General features: G+C 41.8%; 2 protein-coding genes across 14 annotated transcripts in view; both read left to right on the top strand.

The window, feature by feature from the left end:
- The window catches only part of TACC2 (transforming acidic coiled-coil containing protein 2), a 168,364-nt gene extending 166,570 nt beyond the window's left edge, over positions 1-1,794 (top strand). For all 13 annotated transcript variants that reach the window (XM_081005179.1, XM_081005173.1, XM_081005178.1 and 10 more), the window contains one exon: positions 1,271-1,794. In XM_081005179.1, coding sequence (XP_080861305.1) covers positions 1,271-1,336 — 66 coding nt within the window. In that variant the 3' untranslated portion in view covers positions 1,337-1,794. The remainder of the gene's footprint in view (positions 1-1,270) is intronic.
- Positions 1,795-9,333: 7,539 nt separating this feature from the next.
- Positions 9,334-24,621, top strand: part of BTBD16 (BTB domain containing 16) — a 28,908-nt gene continuing 13,620 nt past the window's right edge. The window contains exons 1-10 of the mRNA XM_081007250.1: positions 9,334-9,625; positions 10,384-10,450; positions 12,518-12,677; positions 15,281-15,398; positions 16,317-16,393; positions 16,497-16,640; positions 17,577-17,702; positions 18,320-18,434; positions 19,677-19,746; positions 20,649-20,779. Of these exons, the coding sequence (XP_080863376.1) occupies positions 9,507-9,625; positions 10,384-10,450; positions 12,518-12,677; positions 15,281-15,398; positions 16,317-16,393; positions 16,497-16,640; positions 17,577-17,702; positions 18,320-18,434; positions 19,677-19,746; positions 20,649-20,779 (1,127 nt within the window). The 5' untranslated portion in view covers positions 9,334-9,506. The remainder of the gene's footprint in view (positions 9,626-10,383; positions 10,451-12,517; positions 12,678-15,280; positions 15,399-16,316; positions 16,394-16,496; positions 16,641-17,576; positions 17,703-18,319; positions 18,435-19,676; positions 19,747-20,648; positions 20,780-24,621) is intronic.

The following is a 24,621-nucleotide window of genomic DNA, read 5'->3' on the forward strand; positions in this document are numbered from 1 at the left end:
TCTTATAAAGCTGCTGCTAGAGGGTGTATTGTGTTTTGTATCTGTGCATCCAGAGTCGGATGTGGTACTTGCTTGCCCAAACAAATTAAGAACAGGAGAATTCCGACTGAGTAACTCTTTCTGATGTCACAGTTCATGATCCAGTAGGTAATGTGTTTGTTGTCCATCTTGAGTATTCTAACTGGAGCCAGGATTTGACCATTGTGAATTATAGGATGATGTGTTCAACACAGAGACCTAGCTGGAACTCACAGTTCACCGGATCAAAGGGCACCATGTTAAGTTTATCACCATTGTCCATGGAATCTCTTATGGGTCATATGTACCGTGTAGGCTGGCATCACATAATACAAGAAGTCACCTTTGAATGTCAAGTTAAAATATCTGGAAAAATTCTGCTTTCCTATTGTAAGTGATATGCCTGTTGCATGAACTGCACATGGTGACCATAACAATTGGATTGCATATGTGGTATATAGATATAGTATGAAAAGCAGCTATTTTTAAATCCTTTTTAAAAATCCAAATGGGCTCTGCATAGATCCCGTTATTTAGAGACAGAGCTGCATAAAATTAATCACTGGCTTTAAAACTGTAGAGTTCTCCCTTTGCAGGTACAAAAACGGATAAAGCTGCAGGCTGCGTTTTGAGCTTGACACCTTGAACAGACTTGCACCTTTAAGTAAAGATCCTGTCATAAAAGCATACCAAAAGCATGGATGAGCCAAATTTACACTTGTTGGACCTAATTTGGGGTTTTTTTTTACAAGAAGCCCAAGATCCACCAACCAGAGCTAAACGCAAAAGATACATAGTTAGAATTAAATGTGCTTTGAACACATTCTGACCCTAGACATTTGTTGACAAGACCAAAACTGGAACTCACAGTCCTTTCCCACAAAAGTCCACTCCTGGTTCACTTTCTTCATTTCGGCAGCCTTATAAAAAGTGCCATTTTGCAGTTGCTAAACAATTGGGAGTCAGAAATCTTGCAGCAATCTTCTGCAGATCTTCCAGAGATCTACCTTTTGCCCACTCCTGGCCTAAAGTCCCTTTGGAGGCATTGGTACAGCAGCAGCTGCTACTGTTTCAGTGCTGGAAAGGTTGCATATTGACATCATGACAAATGCATGGTGCCCTTCTTTCCATGCTGAGACTGTGCTCCCAGTGCCATCATCACCTTCTCCACTGGTGCAGTGACTACTCGAAATGTAAATACAGCTTTGCACTAACAAATGTTTCCTTGCTTTGTTGTGTGTTCTTTTTTCAGAATAAAGAAATAGAAGAATTGACGAAGATTTGCGATGAACTGATTGCCAAAATGGGGAAAAGCTAACTTTTAACCAAAATCCTGGATTTCAACCTTGAGTGCAATATGACCATTGGCACACTGATGTCCACACATTGATGTGAACAGGATCTATTTTCACTTTTTTGTATGCACTACTGTATTTTTCTTTCTTAATAATGATTGATTTGATTGTATGCAGTACTAAGAAGACTATCAGATTCCTTGCTATTGTTTGCAATTTTTTCCGTAGAATAATTCATAGCAAGTTGATCTCAAAAAGTTCCTGTATCAGGGAGATTTGTCAGATTCTTTAATAAATTGCAGTTGCTCATCCTAGCCTTTTCCCTTTGTACATGAGTTCCCATGTTGGATGTCCTTTTTTTTTTTTTTTTTTGGATTTAATATAAATGTGTATTACTTGCATGGGGACTCTTGCCTTAAGGAATGTACATTTTATCTGCATTTGCTGATTTGTAAAATAAAAATAAAAGTTGAAAAACAAAGGGGATTGTCCCATCAAGTCGTTATTATCAATGAATTTTCATTTCCAACTGGGTAATAGGTGTGTCTTCATTCTCCTACTTGTGTGTGTGTGCTTTAAATGGAATTCTAGATCCCTGATTGAGGGGGTACCCAGATGTTTAACACACAGCATGGCATCCAAGTCCTCTATACCTTCAAGAGATGAGACTCGTTTTTTTCTTTCCTTCCAAAACAAGCAGCACTAATCCCCAGAGGCTAAGTACTAAATATATTTAGGGGTTTAATCATTGTTCTGATGACCAGCATTGTTCATTGATCTTGCTTATCTTGCCTTTAAGACTTCTGCAGTGGCATTTTCACAGGTAACTTGAAACTTGCCAGAATTACCACCTGGGTATCTTTGATATCATCACCAATTTGATTCGCAAGTGAAGCTACCTTTGGTGTAAGGTCACCTCTATCCTCTGTGGGAAAGGATACAGTGATGGGAGAACGAGAGAGAGCTTGGGTGTTGTAGTGGTTAAGAGTGGTAGACTCATAATCTGGGGAACCGGGTTCGTGTCTCCGCTCCTTCACATGCAGCTGCTGGGTGACCTTGGGCTAGTCACACTTCTTTGAAGTCTCTCACCCCCATTCACCTCACAGAGTGTTTGTGGTGGGGGAGGAAGGGAAAGGAGAATGTTTTCTGCTTTGCGACTCCTTCAGGTAGTGATAAAGCGGGATATCAAATCCAAACTCTTCTTCTTATAGCCAATGAAATTGTCCTGTCACTGACCCCTCCATCTTCACCAGAGGGTTGGGAGAACCCTCAAAACACATTTGGGGTAGGGCGTGGTTTGCAGGGAGAGAAAGTCCCAGTGTGCAGGCAGGGATGACTTCATTGGATACAAGCAGCTGTGTGTATGTTAAGTGAGTGAGATTGTGTGTGGGTCTGGCCCCACAGAATAATTCAGCCCTCAATCTGAAAAAGTCTTCCCCACTTCCAGTTTAATCTCCATCTATCCGTCCCTGAGTAATATGAAAACGGATATCAAATAGTTTATGTTAATGAGGTTTGCTTCTAATTAAATATAATTATAGACTTATTTGATGTTGTGGCAGATAAATTTTAATCATCATCTAGAAGAAAATGTTTTATTTCCTGAGAAAGTTGTAGAGAAGAATTACATCTGGTCTGAAGGACAACTGGGAAGAACTAGATAAGCAGCATTCTGAACACCTCTTTATCCTCGACATCATCCTCTATAGAGGATTAACTATGCTGAATAAGCATTAGAGCTTTAATGACAAACAGTTTGCTTTGTCTAATGATACATTTCTTGGCTCTCCATGATGAAGCCATTTGCCAGCTTGGTCCTCCTCAGTTTGCTTTTCACCATCCAAAGTAAGTCATTTTGCTCTGTTTGTTCTCTCTTCTTTATAGTACCTGGCACATTTAGCATTTCTTCATCTCAGATGAATTATTTTGTTGGTTCCAGTGCTTTTCTTCTACAAAAGAAAAGTGCCGGTGGATGTTACAGTAAGTGCCACACTTTTCACCAGTGCTTTTCAAGTAGAAAAAGGGTGCTGGTACTGCGTATCCTTGTGTACCCCCAGAAAAAAAGCACTGATTGCTTCCATGAATGGGGATTTGCTAATACTAGGGAATACTCTTTGCATAGCTTTATGATGCAATAGTTACAGTAATGGCCAGCTCTTTGATGTACATTTAATTGGTGCCTGCTAGAACATCTTTGGGAATGAATCAATTTTTTAGTTAGGTTGCTTAAGTTATCTTCCAAATGCATATGGTTGATTAACATCCTATATCCTTTTAAATGTTTTTGTGGGAACAGGCGGTTATTGTTTTGTTTTGTTCGTGTTTATGTTTTTATTGCATATCTTATGCTGTGAACCGCTCTGAGATCTTCAGATGAAAGACAGTTTACAAATTTAATAAATGAAAAATAAATAAATCTCAGCATTAAATTTTCACAGTGTTGTTCCCGTTGCTCATCTGCTACAACAGAAAAACAACCCCCTCCTCTGAGTGAAACTTGGAAACCATTCATGTTGGAAATGTGTCTCTTTAGATGCTGAATATCTGGTTTTTAAATCATCATTGGAATTCAGATTTGCAGACACGAGAGAGGGAAAGTAGTACATATCTTGCTGAAACTGAAATTCACAGGATTTGGAATTCTTAATTTCTCTTCTTTTCCTGGTTGGCATTACAATGTGAATATTAAAAGTTGCATGTTACCAGTTCAAAGTTTCTTGCAAGATCTCATTTTTATTAGGAGGCAAAGTGAACATCACACTTCTCAAATACATTAACTCTGTTAAATGTGGGGTAAATAGAAACAAGCCCAAGATGTTTGTGAATTGATCTGCTTCTTCACATGAATTAAAACCCAATACAATGACTTCTCACTAGATTCTCCATTATTCTTTGGCAATGTTTGTGTGAAATATAAGTCAACTTGCCCTTTTTATTTGAAGCTGAGATCAGAGCTGATTTTCCATAGTTCTTTGCATATAAGGCCTTCATCTGTTTTTAATTGATGACAGGCGAAGCACTGCAATGCTATACGTGTGTAGGTACAAGTGATGAAGAATGTAACAGACAAGGTACAGAGCAATGTCCAGGGAGTTCTGATGCCTGCGCAATCATAAGAGGACAGTCAAGTAAGTGGTTGTATAATGGTCATAATCAAAACTATTTCTGGTTAATTTCAAGCAACGGAAATTTCTGAGAATTTTGCCAGCCAGAAAGGGGGGGGGGGGAGAGGCCATAACACAGAGAAAGCAGAATCCATTTGCATTTTATCTTTAACATTATTGATAAATTACATTTCGGTCCACTTTTGTACTGAACTTTCAAATATCCATAAATACAGCATTTAAAATCCTTAATTTTGAAGGGCCGTTTAATCCAGATAATTTAAATTTATGGGAATGTTGTCTGTATTCTGTTCTTTTTCCTTATCTTGTTAGATACTGTACTCTCAATTACCGGTAACTGAGTAACTTTCATGCCATCAGAAGTATAACTAGATTTTCTACTATAAGGAGACGAAAGATAAATGTGCTATAGTTGAAGGTCTGTATTTCCTGTGGGTTTTAGCAGGTATTGCACAGATAATAATATAGCAAGTTACTTGAGATGTTAACTAATTTACATGATGTTACTTGAGATGTTAACTAATTTACCTGAAGATTAATATATCAAGTTACTTTGATGTTAACTAATTAATTTGGAGATATCAATCAATATTGACAAGATACCAAGATATAGTCTGAAAGCATAGAATATTTCCAAAAGTCTCAGTAATAGTTGAAATAATCACAAGCACATTTCAGAAGCTTCCTAAGGAACTGGAGCTAGCCTTTCAATAAGTATCTTGCCCAAATGATGTCCCTCTCAGCTGTTCCAATGGAGAAGAGGAGGCGCCTGTAGGAGCTCTCCACACCCAAAGTCAGGGAAGTTCAGATGGGGGAACTTAAAACTGTAGTTTCTGTCTAATATACCTTTAAACTCATGAACTTGGCTAGTAATATCTTTCTTTAAAAGGTCCTTGATAAACACTTCAACAATTGAGTTACTTTGTTTCAGGTTATGACAAATTAAGATAAGTATTCGGTTTATTTTTGTGTTTCTTTCCTGATTATACCAACCTTTTGGACTTTCGGAACATTCATTTATTGTCTCTTGAATTTACTCTTAAAGTTCAGTTTCCTACTTACATGTGAGCATTTCCTAAACAATGAGTTTCCACAGACAAGACACTTGACTTTAGGCAAGGTTTGAGTTCTCTATCTGATCTATCTTCTCTGAAGCCTGAAGAACGTTTCCATCACATGTTCATCATATCATATTAGCAAGCAGCATAAACAATACCAACAATACAACCAAGGTTGCTTTCTCTTAAGCTCCTTAAAGTTCTCTCTTTCCTCTTCTGGAGATGAAACTAAAGCAGGTGAACTAGCATTTTGTCATTGTCACCCTTTATCAATATTTCTATGAGATAAAAGGCAGCAATGAAGCAAAGATTAATAATGAACTATTTAGGCTTCAAGCCTAGAATAGGAACAAGCAGAAACTTGGGATTAGAACATCAGTCTATGTTTTTCTAACATCCACAATAATTTTTCTGGATGGCAACTAAATAAAGGGAAGTCTTGATGCTTCTAATAGGCATGTAAATTTGTAGCTATACTTCTCGACTGACAAATAAAATAAAATGCATTCTATAAAGCCAAATCAATGTAACATTCCTTAAAATGTTCCTTAATGTTCCTTAAAATGGCAGTGCTTTCACCTAGGATAAGCAGTTTGAAGATGTGAGCCTAGATGTTCTGATTCAAGCTAATAAGATAAAGAAGCAGTTAAGCATGGATGGTGTAATATATTCTGGATTTGTCTCTGAATCTATTCTAGGTGGCATTATGAAGTCGTGTTCGTATAGGTCATTCTGTGAGCGAGCGCGGAGGGAAGGTTCACGGGCCCCCGGAGTGAGTGTCCACTGCTGCTATTCAAATAATTGCAATGCCAAAGGCCTGGGCACAAGACATATTCCCTCCTCCTGCTACTTCTCTTTACTTCTTTCTGCTCTCTTGTGGCACTTCTTTTTTTAACCCGGAACAGAATTTGAACAGGAACGGAAGATGGAAAGGAAGCTATTCAACTAGAGCTACAATACTGTAGTTGAAGGATTGATATCAAGAAACCCAAATGAGCACTCCTATGACCATAGGACATTACATTTCAAAAAAAATCAGCGGCAGTTAAAGATGTTGGTTGGAGCGGAGGGCACAGAAAAGCAGACATAAACCCTGAAACAGTTCAGTCTCAATCCTATGTATTTTCAGTCATTGAGTATTTCAAGGCTATTGTTTTAACCAGATGTGTTTCAACCATATTGTTGGTTTTAATATGATTCTATGTTGGGATAATGCAAGAGCAGGTTTGGGGAGACCGGCAAATGGCATTGTACTGAAAATAGATAATCTAGTTAGAGTTAGTTCTGTCCATAAGAAAAACCCATGAGCTGAATCAATGTGTAAACTGGGCTGGGCTGATAAGCCCAATTTTTCACCAACATTATGTACACCATCATTCCCCCCTCCTCACTTGTTGTTAATTCAGCATGTGAACATTTCTCATGAACTGGGCTTTATTTGGCAATTAATCCCACAAACAAGCAAAACATAGCTGCCAACAGGAGCCTTGTAATGATGTACGTGAAGCTTTACAATCTGACAATGGTGAAGAGCCTCTGTGTGACCAGCAATGTCAGGAAATTTGCTTATGGAACAATAGAGCTTAGCAATCCTCCTCCAGGAACTCTTTCTCAAGGAACTCTCCTAACAGGAACTCTTTGTGATGAATGGTTTAGTGGAGAAGAAATAAACAAACCGATTTGAAAATATACCTAAAGCCTGATTTTATAGAGTTAGCTGAGTAGCTTTGGTACCATTCTGCATATTTCACAGCCGACTGTTGGAAAATCAAGTCCTTAAAATGGCCTTGTGGCATTGGATGGATATTACGAAAACATGATGGGCAAAGGGAGTACAGCTTTATCTAGGATGATCCCTAGGGTAGAAACTGCAAATCCAGATTAAGCAATGACACAGTTTCTGGTCACTAGGCTTCTTAGGTTGCATTCCTATACCTACCTACCTGGGAGTAAGTTTTATTAAATCCAATAGGACTTGCTTCTGAGTAGACATTAAGAACATAAGAAGAGCCTGTTGAATCAGGCCAATGGCCCACCTAGTCCAGCCTCCTGTTCTCACAGCAACCAACCAGATGCCTGACTCAAGCACAAGATCACTCTCCCCTCCCTCATAGGGAAGATCTAGCTCTATGTATAGAGTTGTGCTTGTGAACAGACCTACCAGTTACCTTGTGTGCCCCTATGATTAGCCCACAGCTATTTATTAAAGCTTTTGATCGTTGACTCCTTTTGACATGGTTTCATTGTGTTTTGTGTATTGGCCGCCATGCTTCCCTTTGGATAGAGTTCTACATAAAGGCACATCTGTACTGAAGCGTTAACTTTATGCCTATGTATATTATTGTTTATGGTGGAAATAAATGTGTTCTCTAAATAGAAATGAAATGTAGCTGTACAGTTTCTGACCTGGGAATGCTAATAATTGCATGGCTTCTGCTACCTAGAGTACTCCTAAACCAAACTGCCCTGGAGGCCTAACCCTCCTAGTGATAATGTATTTTCTAATTTTGTTTACACAAAAATGTATAGACCACGCACAGATATAAGATATCAAGCTAAGGTACAACAGAATATGCAGCTCAACAGAACATAAAATACTCATTAAAATGACAGACTCATCTTTTAAAAGTTTAATAAACTGAGGAGGCCTGTCAGCCTAAGAGATGCCTGGAAATTTTAGGATGCTTGCTGAATCTCTGATGGAAGAGTATCAGAGTTGTTTGGCTAAGAAAGATCCCAACCTCCACCACCCAACCTCAGATTCTTAGACGGTGCTCTTTCCAGTGCAAAAGGAAGGAACCTTCCAGAGGAAGGTGATCTTCTGTTGCCTCAGGTGAGCCTCCACAGTACAAGGCAAAATTCGTGTGAAAATCGGCTGTCTTGGGCCACTCAGATAGCAGTCATTGGTCAATGTAATAGGTTGCTGGGAAAAGAAGCCGATTTGACTAGAGCTGGTACTCCAATGTGGTGAACTTGTTCCAACAAAGGTCAGAGCTAGAAGGGACTGCATTCTTTCTGTAAGAAGTGCCCCATGCTCTGAAACAGGTACTATGGCAAGTAGGACTATGAGACTGTAGTCCCTGGGGCAGACATCTAAGGAGGCTTGGTTGGCTGCTTGGGTGCACATGCTTGCTGGGTCTAGAATTTAAGTTGGGAGATGCCACGCTGTCCTGAACCCCTGGTCCACCTGGCAGCAAGTCACTATATCAGGTCCCCAGTTCAGGGTCAATCCACATGCCCAAAGTCCTGCAGATATCCTGGTGCATCCAAGCTGAGGTCCATCAACATGGACAGTTGAGTAGACCCAGCACCTCAGCTCTGCTGCCTTTTTGTACTTTGCATGCTGATTGCAGCATCTGGGCTTCATGAGACCTGTGATCCTCACCTGTTCTGAGCCTTCTCCAGCTGAGGAATCACACACCTTCTCCCAGCTGAGGAATCACACACCTTGCCTGCCTCAGCCTCCTGGAGTGCCCTGCCCGCTGCTCCCTACACCTCAGAGCCCACCGTGTTCATGGAGACAGGGGCCCCTCTGGCTCTGGTGATGGGTCCTCTTGTTCTGGTTCCTGTGCACTGACCCCCACCCCCTCCATCATCCCATGAGTATTTCCTACATCAACTCCTCCTTCCCCAATCTCCAGCTTGCCCCAGTGTGTCCCAGTCCCGGCTACACCGTTCACTGGGATCGTCTTCCTCCTCTCCTGCCAGTTCATGACAACATACTTCCCTCTGAAAGGTATTTCTTTGCAGACACTTTCCCCTAGTTTTGATCCAGAAATGAAGATATCCTAGGGCCGTATTGTGATGCCACAGTCGTAATGAGATGACATAACAGTGTTCTGTATGTATGCAGACATCGCCACTTGTTGCTGCTTTTGAGGGCCTGAAGTCATGCTTTTTCTGGGAGAAAGGTGGAAGGGATATGGGAAGGAATTTATAAGCCTTCTTTCAGCAGCCCCTAATCATCTCTCACTGAGTCTTGACAGGAATCCAGAGCAGCATTCCTGAACATGGCCACAAAAATGACTCGCTACAAGCGTCTCCATGGGAAAACCCGACATTCCCTGGAATTGCTTCAGCTAACTTCTTTTGTTCCTGAAACACCTGCTTTAGATAATAAAGAACACCTGTAAGTAGTGGCTAACGTTTTGAGAGGTGTATCTAAAGTGCTTTTTTTCTGGGGGTCCTCAAAGGTATGTGGTACTGGCACCTTCTTTTCTAGAAGAAAAGCACTGGTTAAAAGTGTGGCATTTACCGTAAAAACATCATGGTGAGTACTGGCACCTATTTTTTCTAGAAGAAAAGCACTGCATATTTATAATGGGTGGTACTACTGAATGGTGAAGGGAAAGAGCTAAAGAGATCTCTTTTGCTTCTAGATTCCAGAACGTGTGATGCATTCTAGAAGGGATGGGCTGTGTTCTAAAAGGAAGTGGGGCGACAGCATGTCATTGGCTACTGCTGTTTACTCAGATTACGATTATTTTATTTTACTAGATTTATTAGTCACTAGTTACCATGGTCTCCAACTGTCATTTAAAAAATAAAAAAAGATTACACCAATAAAAATTCATATAAAACATTAACATTCTCATACAAACACCTACAATTCATGCCTACAGAAAACAATGCCACCATTGCCATAAAAGCCAAAGGAAGTTTGGGCAGCTCACCAGGAGCTACCCCTACCAAAAACTAAGATAAAGGGCAAGTCGGGAAAAGAAAAGGAAGGGAAATAGTGACTTACTTTTTTTCTATATACACATGAAAGAAAAGAATCAGACTCCTCCTTGAAAAAGGGACAATGTGACACTAGGAACATTTTAGTTTTGTCTTTGTGCTCTTCCTGAATGCATACAAAATTGATGCTGTCTTTTTCACCTCCAGTTACCTGCTCTCAGCTCCCTATGTGTCTCTGGGAGGACTCTCGCCAAATGAGAAGGAGATAGCTAAGGTAGGTGTGTGGGTGTTTATGATAGCTTTGGATGACTAAGACTTCGAGAGCAGAACAAAGCTGCTGGCTAGCCAATCTAAGCTACTGGTTTAACTTACTTTACAGGTCTGTGTATTGTAAAATCTATGGACTTTGGCTTACAACTCTAATGAAACAACACAGATAATCGTAGTCTTGCTAGAGCATACTACAGACAATACTTTGGGCTCATCATCACCTCCCAGGTTCTTTGCCGGGCTGGTCCAAGACATTTTGTTGCATGAGGCAGAGTGGCAAATGGTGCCACATCCTACTTCCAAGTCACAGTGCAGAGCCAGCCAAGTTATTATGATATTTAAGGCAGAGAATCCCACAATGTTCTCTGCCCCCAGTTCCATTCCCACCAGTAGCATAGCATCTCTTCCTCTCCTATGTTCATTTGAGATTTTCCTGACATGCCTTTGGCCTCCTCCACTGCTTCCTTCAGGTTCCTGTTTCTTAATACACAGCCTCCTTCCCACTTGTGACTGTGTGACTGTGCTTCTCATCTTTCCTCCCACCCAGCTGCTTACAACCTCTGCTGATCTGAAGTCCTCTGTGAAGTTTGACCTGGTCAGATTGGTCTTTCAGTTCCTCTCGCACTGACTGTTGTGTGGGGTAATCATACACGACCTTCCACCTTTAGAAATGAGAATGTTTCTTAACATTCTGCAACTTCACATAAAAGTCATTCCATTGGTAGGCTGACGTAAACACAGACTACATATGGGAGATACAGTGCTAACCTTTGAGGAGATACCAGGTTAAAATTTCCGGAGAAAACCCCCAATTGATAGCCATTTCAGCTGACTGACTGATCAAAATCTGGCAGTTTGAGGAGTGCATTGCATGGTGAGTTATTTTGTTCTTTTGTGGGGGGGGGGGAGACGTTGAAATGGCAACACCACAAGGACAATAAATTATGCTGCAGCAGATAAAAAGATGGACTGAAGACAGGTTTGTGATACTTCTTGTCCCTATCCAAATTTTCATCAAAAAATCCATGTAGAACTTCACCAGCTCAATGGTGGGTGGATGAGTTATTTGTGGGCCTTCTCAGTTTGATTTTAAAAGAAAGAAAGAGACCAATATATTAATTCTACAAAGCAGAGGTGTGCTTGTTGAGATCACCTGGGAAATTGTGCAAGTCCCATTGAAACTCTTTTCACTCCCTTCAAAACTCTTCCAATCTGAGGGAGAATTCTCAAATTGCTTTGGGCAATATTTTGTTGTCAAATTTAGGTGAAAGGTGTACTTTTTAAAATGACCACTTACTGAAGTATAGGCAGCAGCTTGATTTGATACCTCTTTCAGCTGTGTGGGCTCTCAGCCTGGATACTACTAGTAATTCATCTCATTCTTCCTATTCCTCTAATGTATCTACTCCTTCAAGCCCAAATGAAGGTGATTATAGTGGTACCTTGGATTACAAATACCTCGGGTTACAAACACTTTGGGTTACAGACTCCACTAACCCAGAAGTAGTACCTCGGGTTAATAACTTTACCTCAGGATGAGAACAGAAATCGCACAGTGGCAGCACGGTGGCGGTGGGAGGCCCCATTAGCTAAAGTGGTTAACCTCAGGTTAAGAACAGTTTCAGGTTAATAACAGGCCTCTGGAATGAATTTAGTTCGTAACCAGAGGTACCACTGTATTTTCTTGACAGTTCATCTAGGGAGAAAGGAATGTATAGCCTTATAGAATCATTATAGCCTTACAGACCAACAGGACACGAGGGCAACATACACACGCACAGCATTGAGTTACTTATTCACATTATACCTTTTATGAGGCATGGGGATATTATTACTTCATTTGGATCCCACCTTTTCTCCAAGGAGCTCAAGATGGCATTCATAGTTTTCCCTTTCCTCATTTAATCCCCACAACAACTCTGTGAGGCAGGTTAGGCTGAGAGGCAGCGACCGGCTCAAGGTCACCCACCGGCTGAGCTTCAGGAATAAGTGGGGATTTGAACTCTGGTCTCCTAGGTTCTAGTCTAACACTCTAACCACTACACCACAGACATTCATGTCTTTATTTAAGGTTGCAGGTCCTTTGAAAAATCGTTCTTTCCGCAAGCAAGCCGGGCTCACTAATCGCTGGCAATTTCCATTCAGCCCAAGTTGTGACCTCCTGGGAATTTCACAAGCGAATAAGGCCACCCGGGTTGGTCTCAATGAGACCTTGATGAGAATGATATCAGGTATGGTCATAACTGAGAACATTGACTAACTGTTTGATTGGAAACCCTCTCTTTCTGCTTCTGCTGGGTGACTGTGAAAGCTTTTGAGCTTCTTGGTAAGGTTGAAAATAGGGCACTGCTGCCCATAGAAAAGTAAAGGTAATTCCACAGTGTGTCAGTTTCTAGAATCAAGACTGTTTTAAATTTACCTGTATTCTACAAGTCTGTAGCATTAATCTCTTGAGCGGTCTGATTGGAATTAGCACTTCCAAACTCTTCCACTAGAGAGCGATTATGCATCTGTAAGAACTTGACTGAACAAGCCCTGTATCTTTAAGTATACAAGTGTAAAGAGAAGCACGTTTTATTATTTTGTTAATCATCTCTCTCTCTTTCTTTCTTAATTGATATACATTGAAGTCTACTGTTTCTGAAAATTTTTTATGCATTGACATACCCAGACAGACACATATTCTGTATGTATGGGTGTACACATAAATTATATGTATTTGGGTTCAGATTTTGACATCTTATTCCCAGGTCCATTTTGGATTGGGCCCAATCCTCTGTAATTTGCAGAAATATGAAATTCCACTATTGCTGCTATGACATTCTCTGGAGTCTGAAGCCTTCTTTGCTGCCTGTCTCTGAACTGGATGGCATTCTCCATAATTCTTTGCATGCTATTGCAGCTCTCACTAGAACATCCCATCCCTGCAGTTGCATTCCTTGGAAGCCTCTCTGTCATCACCCTAATTTGTGTGAAATGTGGAGCAGGCAGGGAGGCCCTGGGAGTCTCATCTACTCAGGACACAGTTCCTGGTCCAGAACAAATACCAGGGACTGGGATTAGAGGGAAGGTTCCACCTAATGCGATAGACAGGTCATGTTGAAGAAACTAGCCAGGAAAGACTCAAAGGCTGAGTACACACCAAACCTTTATTCACATGCATTGTCCCTCCAAATAATAATAATAATAATAATAATAATAATAATACAGTGGTACCTTGGGTTACATACGCTTCAGGTTACAGACTCCGCTAACCCAGAAATAGTATCGCAGGTTAAGAACTTGGCTTCAGGATGAGAACAGAAATCGTGCTTCGGCGGCGCAGCGGCAGCGGGAGGCCCCATTAGCTAAACTGGTGCTCCAGGTTAAGAACAGTTTCAGGTTACGAACGGACTTCCGGAACGAATTAAGTACATAACCAGAGGTACCACTGTAATAATAATTCATTATTTATACCCCGCCCAACTGGCTGGGTTTCCCTACCCACTCTGGGTGGCTCCCAACAGAATATTAAAAACACAATAAAACATCAAACATTAAAAACTTTCCTAAATAGGGCTGCCTTCAGCTGTCTTCTAAAAATCAGATACTGTAGTTGTTTATTTCCTTGACATCTGATAATGACACCATGTGATTGGCAAGTCACTGCCCCTGCCCACCTGTCCGATTTGGCTCGACCAATACTAAGAAAAAGCCCCTGGAGCCAAAAAGATTCCCCACCCCTTTTATAAAGCATTGCCTATCCATTCAGGATCACATCTCACCGAATACCAGCTTCATCCCTAAGCGCTTTTGCGTGGCTATAATGTGCTCGTGAACTACGATAATGCCTCTTGCTTGCCTGGATGAAGAGGTGGGTGGGTGTATCTAGACATCACTGACCTTTTTGTGTGTGGAATGTAGCTTACTGCACAAAAGTAAGTCATAGCTGTTGCTCCACGTCAACTTGCAACCACTTTTTGTATCTGGTCCTGCCCCTGAGTGGCATGTGGCCTTTGGAAAGTTCTTGGTGTGGGAGTGCAGCCCTTGAGCTGAAAGAGATTCCCTTCCTCTGATGTGCACTTACATGTTAGATTGCTCTAGGATTTCTAAAGATGGAAATATCAAATATAGAAATATTATATATCTTACTATATAATAAAATTGTAAGGAGCTCGGCGGACACATGAGCTGCACCTGGATGACAGAAGAGCAGGCAGGCAGGTAGGCCCTTCCAACTAAACAATCCTACAATAGATTCCTAAACTCCAAGCATATCAAGCAGTTGCTTTACCTTTCCTTTTCTATACATGAAATTTTAGTATTAATGGGTGGCATCCTATGATATTTGCTTACCTGCAGAAATCCACTTGTGCAACAGGACTTCCCATTTTTCTTCTTCGCCCAACCCCAGCCCTACACCCTGTTCCCAAGGGTCTCCCAATTCTGCAAAGCAGATTTTTGGGAGTTCTGCAGGGGGAGTAGAATAAGAAGTCTCATCATTCAATTTGTACTAAACTGGACTCCACCCTGTTTATTTAAATATGTGTTAACCATGTTTTGTCAAACTATTTCAGGATGGTATACAAAAGTGTGAATTAAAATACACACATACAACATATAGACACAGTTTTAAACCAGCAAATAACTATGATAAAAGCCAAAACCCAAATGACAGAAGACAAAACTAGAAGAAACACAAATAATCTTCGATGTGAAAATACTAGAATGCCTGGGCAATAGGAAGGAAGGTCTCCACCTGGTGCTATAATATGAACCATTTGATACTTGCTTTCCATGGGCAAAAATACATAGCATTTTTGTTTTGTTTTGTTTTGTTTCTTTGATCCTCCAGCTGACACCCCCATGTCTGTGAGTGCAGAACGAGAGGACCGGAAGGAAAATGGAGACTTTCAGAATGCGTATGATTTGAAACATTTGCCAAGCACTCCAAAGCACAAGCATAGACCCAGGTAACTGCCAAATGCCACTGACATATTGAAACTTGGTAAACGGCCTTCAAAGTGGAATTTCCCTATTCTGCCAACCACCTGCATCTCCACTGTAAACAAAGAAATGGTGTGCATGCATGCATGTGTTCTGGAACTTCCCCACCCCTCCACAGGCCCAACAGACACCATCTGCCCTGTGGGAAGGAAGAGGAAAGAGAGGAAGACCGGCACAGGCAGCACCAGGGCCTGCTTCATTCAACTTTTCCCTCTCCCACTAGTCAGGGTCATCTGCCTTCTGTGGGAGTGGTTGTTTTGTTTTGTGAGCGTACAAGTCTTGGTGTAGCTGTTGTGTTTCATCAATGTCGTTGACTGCTTTGAGGACTCAAGTTTAAAAGCAGAATATAAAGCTACTAAATAAATAAATGTCCTGTCCCACCCCCCGACACAACAGCACAAGCAAGAGCCAATCAAGTCTTATCGAGGGTGTACTAGTGGGAGCACTGATTTGGCTCTGCTGATCTGCCAACTTCTCAATTATCTCCCTCTTCTCCCCACAAGAAAGTGGCAGTGACTCAACTGCCATGAGGCTATGTTTGTAGTGCCTCCCTTTGCTACCTCATCTGGTACATTTCAACTTACAGTAGCGGTAGCCCAAGTGGTGCCCTTCAGATGTTGTGGGCTACAATTCCCATCAGCCCCAGCCAGCATGGCCAATGGTCAGGGAAAGTGGGAGCTGTTGTCCGCAACATCTGGAAGGTGTACTACATTGGTCTTACAGTCTTTTTCAGGGGAAAGAAAACATTATTCCTTTCAAATTCACTGAAACATGTTTATTAGCTGGTATTTTGTAACCACAGATGCAACCATTTGATATGCATGAAAACGGAACAATTCTAAGTGACTTAAATCTTGGCTTCTTGTTTCTCTTTCTCCATTGAGGGTTTCATCCCTGCACAGAACTCCAAATGAGAGCCTGTTTTCTTACACGCAAAAGATCACAGAAGGCATGGAGGCAGGTGGGTAGCACTGCTTGAGGCCCACAGGCTGCTGGAAGTGGCCTGTCATCTCCACAGAAGCAGCTCTAGTTTCACCAATCTCTCTCTCTCTCCCCACCCTCAGATGTAACCCTGGAGTGCTTGGGCTTCCAATGGGAACTTCATCGCATGTACTTCTTCAAATCTCAGGTCCTCTCACAGCTTCTTGCTGCAGCTGTTCAGAAATATGACTTACAAATAACAGAAAGCAAGCCCCAAGTTGAAAAAGGTACTGGAAGCCATTCCAGAGATGTGTTTATTCAGCCATTTGATCGATCAAGCCCGACATATAAGCATAGCTGTCAAGTGTCCCTTATTTGAAGGGACAGTCCCTTATTCCAGCGCCATGTCCCGCTGCTGTCCCTTATTGATGGATGTCCCTTAAATGATGTCCCTTAAATTTCAAAGTAAGCAGCTCCTCTCCCTCCCTCCCTGCCGGCCAGGGAGGAGGGAGGCTCCAACTGTGTTGCTTGGCTGTGTTGCTCACCCTATAAGAAGCCTAAGAACGACTGGGGGGTGGAGCTTGCATGCCTTGTGTGTGGCTAGTTAATGCAAGCTGAGGGGTTTTTTGAATGCTGGACGCCATTTTGTTGCATGTGCTGCTGCAAACTTTGCAGTGCAAAGCCAGGCCGGGGAGCCATCTTAAGTTGAGGCTGCATAGGCCTTGTGGTGCATGTGATTCAGATTCTATTCAGTTGAACCTCTGGTTACAAAGTTGGTTGGACAGTGTTCTCGAAGCTACCAGCATGAGTTTGACCAGACTGCAGGAGGACAGGAAGAGTGGAGTGCCTGGAACAGGTGAGGCTGCAGGTCCCTTATTTTGGCTGCTGGTCCCTTATTTTCAAGGCTGCTGGTCCCTTATTTTCAAATCTGTAAGTTGACAGCTATGCATATAAGTCACATCTTTTTTGTGTGTGTTTGTTTAAAATATTTTTAGGCCGCTTTTCTGGGCAAATGCCTGTCCAAAGTGGCTTCCAATCAAAAACAACAAACGGTAAAAAGACCATGACTACAAAATTTAAAACTGAAAACTGCCACTCAGCAGCACTCCCCCTCCCTTTTTTTGTTAGAAAAACTGAGGTGGAAAGAACATAATTATGCTTATTGTGCCTTTCATGACATAAATCCCATACCAGTCTTCCTTCATTTCTCATGCTTTTGGCAGAAACCAGATGTTATAAGCAGCGTCTCTTGAATAGTCGCAAAAGCAAAGAACTCCTCAAACAGAAGAAAACGATGCCTAGAGTCACAATTTCATTGGAGGTTAATGATCCAGACGTCACTCGATTTGGTAATCCGTTTTTACTTTCAATACGGACACTAGCTACAGATAAAAACAATATAGGTTGGCCATTTTCAGTAGGTATTAAGATTTTGTCCTGAAAGGCTACCTGAGGGGCTGAGGAAATAGGTGAGGAGCCTCATTAGGGCACCTGCACTGCCAGGAGTGGCTCAAGGTGCCTTTTGCTGATTGAGAAGGAGGACAAGATGGCACCCTGCTCCTTCCCACATTGGCTCTACTGAAAGCTTGAAGACTGGTGACAGAACAACATCCTCCACCACGCTGGAAAGTAGCAGGCTACTTTAGGGGGGTGGGGAAGGTCACAGCTCTGTGGTCCAACAGAGGGGAAAGGACAGAGGGCTCACAAGAAATGGCTGGCCACTTCTGCCAGTACCTAAACTTGTTTGGTATTACACTGCTGTTTACAGTTATATACACTGCATAGCTTGCCTGTTATAGGGAGAAGGGGCAGGCCCACCGGTAATGCTAAGTCCATAGCACAGTATTGTCATTTCACTGTATGGGAATTCAGATCAGGTGACAAGAGGGAACCATTGCCCTGCACCTTTAAGGCTTGGTGAATTTACTGATGTATTTATTTGCATCTCCTTTTGATGTGAATGAAGCCTTTGCTGTTGCGCTCAAGAATTTATACAACTCTGAACTCGAAGTGAATGAAGAAGATGTTCTGGGAGTCCTGGCTACTGCAGAGGTATTACAGTTCCCTAGCCTGTTCCAGAAGTAAGTAGACATTGGCGCACCATCCTGTCATTGGCTTTAGCTGTGGGGACTGGATTGTATAACAATACAAAACACTGGCCTCCCTCCCTCATGACTTGGTTCTGTGCAATGTCAGTTTTTGTCAAGCATCTGGTGTTGTGCATCTGGAAGTCATGTACAAAGAAACATTTGCGCAGCTCAGCTGTAGGTCTGCCTACCAACTATTCACATAGACAGTTGCTGCTCTGCGGAGCATTGTGGCACTAGCTACATTGCACAAATAAATCAGTCGAGCAGGATCTCTGGCCATTATTAGTGACTCTGGTGATGTAACAGTGTTTTGCACCTCTCTGTAGCCCAAGTTCAAAGCCAACGTTATAGCATTTCTTCTTGGCAGAATTTTCTGTGTCTCTTGGCATGACCATCCTAAATTAGGCATTATTAGAGTGATAGAATGGTAGAAAAATGTCCTCCTGTCACCCGGCAAAAGCACAAGTTGACGCCCTTAGCCTGCCAAGAGATGTGGAATGAATCATCTGGGTTGTTGTTTTACTGGAAGAGCCTCCTATATTTTTAAAACTGCCTTTAAAAAAAAAGAGTTCTGACTGAGCTTGACATGCAAGTCTTGGCAAAGACCATTTTATCTCAGTAGCTGATGAAACCAACATATTTTTAGGACACTGTCATATTTCTTTTTCATACCTATATAGACATATCCACATAATTTGAGCATAGAATTTTCTTACAATACCCAAACGCATAGCAGACAGGCAAACAAATTTCCAAAATGCATAGCAGAGTAGCTGGAAGTAAGGAGTGTTGCCTAGGAATTACAAGATCCTATACTGAATTTCACAGAATGATTTTTGTTTCATTTTTCGTGTGTTTTTATTTATTTGCAAGTCATATTGGTACCAACCCTCAGATTGTTTTAAATATAGGTCAGATCCATTTTGGCCTTCTGGGGACAAACATTGCTCTTCATCAAGGGCTTTGCCATATAAATAATTAAATTGTTTGGTGATTGGCCATATAAATATTTATTTTAAGATGGTCCTTTCCTACTGCACTACTGTTGGAAAAGATGCTGCTGTTTGAACTGGGTTGGGTTGGAAGGCAGAATCCAGGTGTGGTAGCAATGATATTGCTGAAGCTTTGCCCAGGAGATTGGTGAATTGCTCTCCTGCTTCTTTTTCTCTATTTCCTCTCCCCTTATGCTCACAACTCTCATTAATAGCCTTTTCTCTCTTCCTGCCTCCCAAGGTGTGTGCAGGTTATGAGAAGAAGCATTTGCCCAGCCAGCGTCTGCAGCTATTATTCCGCAGGCTGCAAGGTGAGCTGTAAACCTGATGGATTTGCATTTAGCTGAGCCTGGTGAATGTTCATGGACCCGCCTGTTGCTGACATTTGCACCTCTGCCATTTTCTAAAGCCCTCTGTGCAAGCTTGGCGTTTCTCTGTAGCAACTGGGCTTCTGTTTTCTTGATCTCATTCCCTCACCCTCTGATTGCTTCTTGGGGGGGGGGCGGTGTCCAGAGAACTTGCTTCTATGCATGCATTGAACACATGAATGGAGGTTTGATAGGACACTATCTGCCACACCCATTCGCTTCGACCTCTGACCATGCCCACTGAGAGCCCCCATGTTCAGTGTTCATGTAAAAGGAGGCTACATGTTTGCACTGACTGTGTAGCCACTGGGGACACAATCTCTCTCTCCTCCCTCCCAGGTGCGTGGGCTGTGGGTGTCTGAACACCCCTTTAGTGGCGCAGGAAGGAAGTTCTTAAAGAAATATGACAGAAGGTGATAATTTTCTGCAGAACAGTAACAGAGGAACACAACTGAGTTTGCCATTGAGTGCAGACTCAGCAGGAAAATAAGAATTTAAGATGAGACTGCTGGATAAGGCCAAAGCTCACCCAATCCAGCAATCTGTTCTTTTCACAGTGGTCATCCAGATCCCTAGGGAAGCCTCCAAGCAGAACTGGACTGTAACAGCACCCTCCGCACTTGAGATTCCCAGCAAATGGCATTGCCCCTGACAGCAGCAAATCTGTACAATATGTGAATTAATCGTATTCACACTATACATTTTAGGTGTGCACTTAAAATCCAATCTTTTTTTGTACTTTTAGTTTCAATCTGCATATGATGTCTCCATTTCCAGTTTCCACCACAAGATGGTCCCAGAGTTCAGAATTTCTTTGACACTTTTCTCCCCTCCCTTGAAATCAGTATCAGCAGCCCACCTTGATCACCGAATGTGAAAGATGGATAGAGGTGAACCTTGTCGCACAGCTTGGCTCTCAGATTCACCTGCGGCAGCTGCCCCTGGAACTACTGCAGAAAGTGATCAGATCTTCAAGGTCAGAGGGACGTGCAATACTTTGTTCTATAAAATGATGTTTTGTGCAGGCAAATCAGGACGAAGGCTTAATAAACAGGTCTTTGAAGGGTTCTGCTGTCTAGGAAGCTACAGGAAGTGGGATCATAAGTCAGTTGGGTTCTTTTCATTGATGAAAATGGAGAGCAGGAGTTCTGAGGAGGGCAAATGGATACAATGCTTTCATAGCAATTCAGTATATATTGCGAATAGATATGGCCCTGCCAATATATATTCTGCAGCACTGCCTTCTGCCAGATACTATACACATCATAGGCATTAGTGTTTTGGGGCTTTATGTAATACTATTCATATATTTATAACCCTCCTCCCTTTCAGATTAAAAAAAATCTATGTGGCTTTCACATTAAAATACAGGTAATATAATCATATGCACACATTACGACAAGAGTTATAAAACAGCAGAAAAAGCAACATAAAACTCCCTCCCCCCCAAAAAAAATAGTAATTCCAGGAGAAATCAAAAGGTCCCCATTCAGCAGTGAAACTATAGCAGCCCATTTATAAAACTGAACCTCCCTGGATAGGCCATTTGATAGGTTAAGTGCCACCGTGAATAAGCCTCTCTGTGTCCTGGCTCTGGATGAGGAATTTGAACTCCCAGTTCTGGAACTACCATCCAATAGCTTTAATGGATAAAACAGGTTGGGACATAGGCAAGGCACAGGTTACAAGGTGCAGCAGGTACATAAGAGGTATAAGCACGTGACTAAGTGCAAGCTAAGACATTGATCCAACAAGTGACGGGCTCCCTGCACCTTCTTTTGGAAGAGTAGGGCAGGCGCAACTCATAGTGCAACAAGTGGTTGGCATCTTGGGACTAGGCAAGTAAATGGGCACTCATTTGAGTGGGCTGGGTCTGCGAGGTTTGTTCATGTTGGTGTTGGCGTCTCTCTTGTCTTTGGACGGTGGTGCTGGTACTGGCTGGGCCTCCAGTTTACTCTCTGTCACCTCCACAGAAAGGGGAGGAAAGAGTTAAACCTCCCACCCACATAAATAGCTGCTGATAGAACTAATTGGTTAATATTTTTGACTGTCCACCATCCAGTCATTTCTTAAGAGGTCTATTAACAGTCATTCACCTACTCCACCCAAGCAATAAGTTGGAAAGACCCAGGTGCTAAGCTATGTGCTGTGAAGGACTGTTCGCTTTTCAAAATCGCAGATTTGGTGGATGCTATTTCCTCATTCATTTTGGTAAGCAGGAATGATCAGGTGCAACCTTTGTTTGGAGAAGGAACTTTTAGTATAGAGGGAATATGCCCATCAGATGAAGGCTATTGACTCTTGTGAGCAAAGGATTTAGCAGACATGACGGTTGGTTTTCTTTGGATTCTGCCACTCCACAAGTTGTTTTTAAAATGAAACCTTATATTGACTTGACCAGAAGTTCTCTGTTTTATGGCCACTGTAATTGCTCTCTTATGAAAACCACTGTCCTAGCGGATGTGTTATGAAGCAGCAACCTAATTCTGGGGAAAGTCTTACTTAACTTGAGCAAAACAGATTGTTTTTACGCCTATGACATGTCACACTGGGAATTTACGTCTGTGACATGTCACATTGGGAGTAAGAGCCTGCCATGTGAATTAGATTTTCTGTGTGTGACCTAGCTTTGCTAGTGCGTTAACGTTTTCTCACGTGGATTCAGCAGGTTTCCTCTGATTTGCAGAATGATTTCAGGTATCATTTGAATCTGCTTTAGATCTTTGGCTCACCTCTGTCCGCTGTCTAGTCCTGGCTGGCAGTGGCTGCCCGGTGCAAGGTTTTTCCCCTAATGCTCATTGATGCAGTGAAGGAGGCACAATTTCCACTGATAGTGGGGGAGGCTTAAATATTTTGTCTTCGCATGTTGCATTCCTGAGAACAATTGTCCCTCTTCACCTTCTGTTGTTGTTTTTTTTAAGCACACAATGTGATTGCTAATCACATAATTATTAAGGCCCAGAGATTTTGTCAGAAGTGGCAATGGGGGCTTTTTGCATGCAAAGCAGGTGATCTAGCACTGAGCTTCTGAAATGAAGGATGTGCATTTGTCAAAACAACTACATTTGACAATGTTTCAGATGTGGCAACACTGTGCCTGCCCTTGTTCTATTCTAGTGATGGAGGTCTGGAGCTAGATAGGAGTCAAACAGTGTATATTAGCAAATACACGCCCCCCCCCGAAAATAAGATGTAGGGTCAGCAAAGAACGCTTGATCATCATGACAATTCAGTTGCAGTGAGCACAGATGCCAGTTCCTGTGCTGTTCTACAGGGAAGGCTATCACAGCAACATAGGAACTCAGTAAGAACATAGATGCCTCATACTATTGGTCCATCCAGTGCAGTATTGTCTACAATGATTGGCAGCAACTCCCAAGGGTTTCAAAGAGGGAGCTTCTCCCAGCACAACCTGGAGATTCTGGGGTCCTGGGACCTTTTGCCACCAGTATAGATGTACATGCACTAGGGATGGAGGAGAAATTCAGTACACATTTAAAGTCAAATCTATCAAATTTAATAATAAATAATAATAATAATAATAATAATAATAATAATAATAATAAAAATAAAATAATTTATACCCCAGTCATCTGGCTGGGTTTCCCCAACCACTCTGGGTGGTTCCCAATATAATAATAATAATAATAATAATAATAATAATAATGTGATGAAACATCAAACATTTAAAACTTCCCTAAACAGGGCTGCCTTCAGGTGTCTTCTAAAAGTCTTCTAAAAATTGCACTTTCCAGAACAACACATGAACAGGTACCTACATGCACTTATTCAAATTTCATGAAGTTCTTCAAGCAAACAATGATTACAAAAATGCATATATCAGTGGGAAAGTGTGTGTGGAAATGAAGATACGAGTGAAAATACATACAAAAATGCAATCTGTTAGGGAGGATTGCTTTCAAAAAATGTATACATTACTCAAAACTGCGTATTAAAATGTGTTTATTAGGAGAAATTCACACTAAGATGCTGATGAATTTTCAAGAGGGGTTTTTTAAGGCAAATTGCTGCAAAATGTGGAACTTAAATGACTTAAATGAGTAACAGAGAGAACCAGAACTGACAGACCTTTCCAGCCCTAGATCCCACTAGATCCCACGGTCAAGGCCATTCTCCTAGTTCCCTTGATTACACAGCTATGGGCACATTTAATGTCTGTGGGTGGGCAGTGGAGAAGATCTGTTCCTTGTTCCTGAAGGTAATCAAAATCAGATATCTGAGAGCTGTGCTATATCAAAACTGAGAGTTGATGGAGGGGTGAGAAATAAATTATTGCTGCTTTCCCACCACCATCCATTTTAGATTCTTGCTTCCGCTAAAACACTTGGTGGCTCCCAGGGGCAGCTATAAGCTCCTTGTTTTGCAGATTTATTTATAGTGTTTGGACAGAATGTCTGCTTTTTGCAAAGATCCCTTTCCCAATGACTTTTAAAGACTGCCTGCTTTTACTTCCAAAATGTTGCTGAAAGCTAGACACATTTTCCATGCTTCTTGTCTTTAAATAGACTCTTGTCTTATCTGAGCAGTTCATTAACTTTGCCCTTCTCGGAAAGCAATTAGCTTCCTCCCACAAAAGTTTTTAAGAGCTGTCCTTAAGTTTCCTCGCTGCCATGTGACTTTCTCAAAAGCTTCTGTCTAGTTAAGTAAGATTCTGCTGAACATCTTCTAGTCCCTAATCTGTAGAGGGATGAAGTCAGGAAGATGGGTTTTCACTATGTTAGCTCAAAAACCAAGTAGTTTGCAAGTCAGAGGTCCAAACTGAATAGGCTGAACATCAGGTAGGCCACTGGAGAGGTA

Source organism: Podarcis pityusensis (genome assembly GCF_964106645.2).
Source record: "Podarcis pityusensis genome assembly, chromosome: 5".
In the NCBI taxonomy this organism is placed as follows: Eukaryota; Metazoa; Chordata; class Lepidosauria; order Squamata; family Lacertidae; genus Podarcis; species Podarcis pityusensis.